At 70.2% G+C, this 500-nt stretch overlaps 1 protein-coding gene across 1 annotated transcript in view; it reads right to left on the bottom strand.

Moving 5' to 3' along the window:
- Positions 1-500, bottom strand: part of TRIM27 (tripartite motif containing 27) — a 15,139-nt gene extending 14,639 nt beyond the window's left edge. Inside the window, 2 exon segments of the mRNA XM_010857309.1 lie at positions 1-185; positions 187-500. Of these exon segments, the coding sequence (XP_010855611.1) occupies positions 1-185; positions 187-378 (377 nt within the window). The 5' untranslated portion in view covers positions 379-500.

The raw sequence follows: 500 nt of genomic DNA, 5'->3' as shown, positions 1-500 counted from the left end.
CCGCGGTGCTCGCGGGAGCGGTCGCACACCACGCAGATGGGCATCTGGTCCTCCTCGCAGTACAGCTTCAGGGGCTCGCGGTGTTTCTCGCACACGCCCATCTCGCCTCCGGGCCCCGACGGCCGCTCGGTGCGCAACTGCTTCACCAGCTGGGTCACGTTGGCCAGGTGCCGGTTGGGCCGCAATGTGCCGCTGCGGGAAGGTCTCCCGGCACTGCGGGCACGACACATTGGTCTCCGCCGCGCCCCAGCAGCGGGCGAGGCAGGCGCAACAGATGTTGTGGCCGCAGTCGAGCATCATGGGCTCCACAAAGTACTGCAGGCACACGGGGCAAGTGGTCTCCTGCTGTAAGCACTCGGCCACGCTCCCGGAGGCCATGGCGCGGGCCCGCGGGGGCGAACGGGCATGGGCCCCGGTGCCCAGCCCAGCGCGGAGCCCAACTCGACTGCGCTCCCTCCTGTCCGCTGTTTCTGGGCGGTGCGGAAAAGCCAGCCGGGCTG

Source organism: Bison bison, unplaced genomic scaffold (assembly GCF_000754665.1).
Source record: "Bison bison bison isolate TAMUID 2011002044 unplaced genomic scaffold, Bison_UMD1.0 scf7180017864379, whole genome shotgun sequence".
NCBI classification, from domain to species: domain Eukaryota; kingdom Metazoa; phylum Chordata; class Mammalia; order Artiodactyla; family Bovidae; genus Bison; species Bison bison.
The sequence above is the reverse complement of the archived record's forward strand: the minus strand, read 5'-3'. Positions and strand labels throughout refer to the sequence as shown.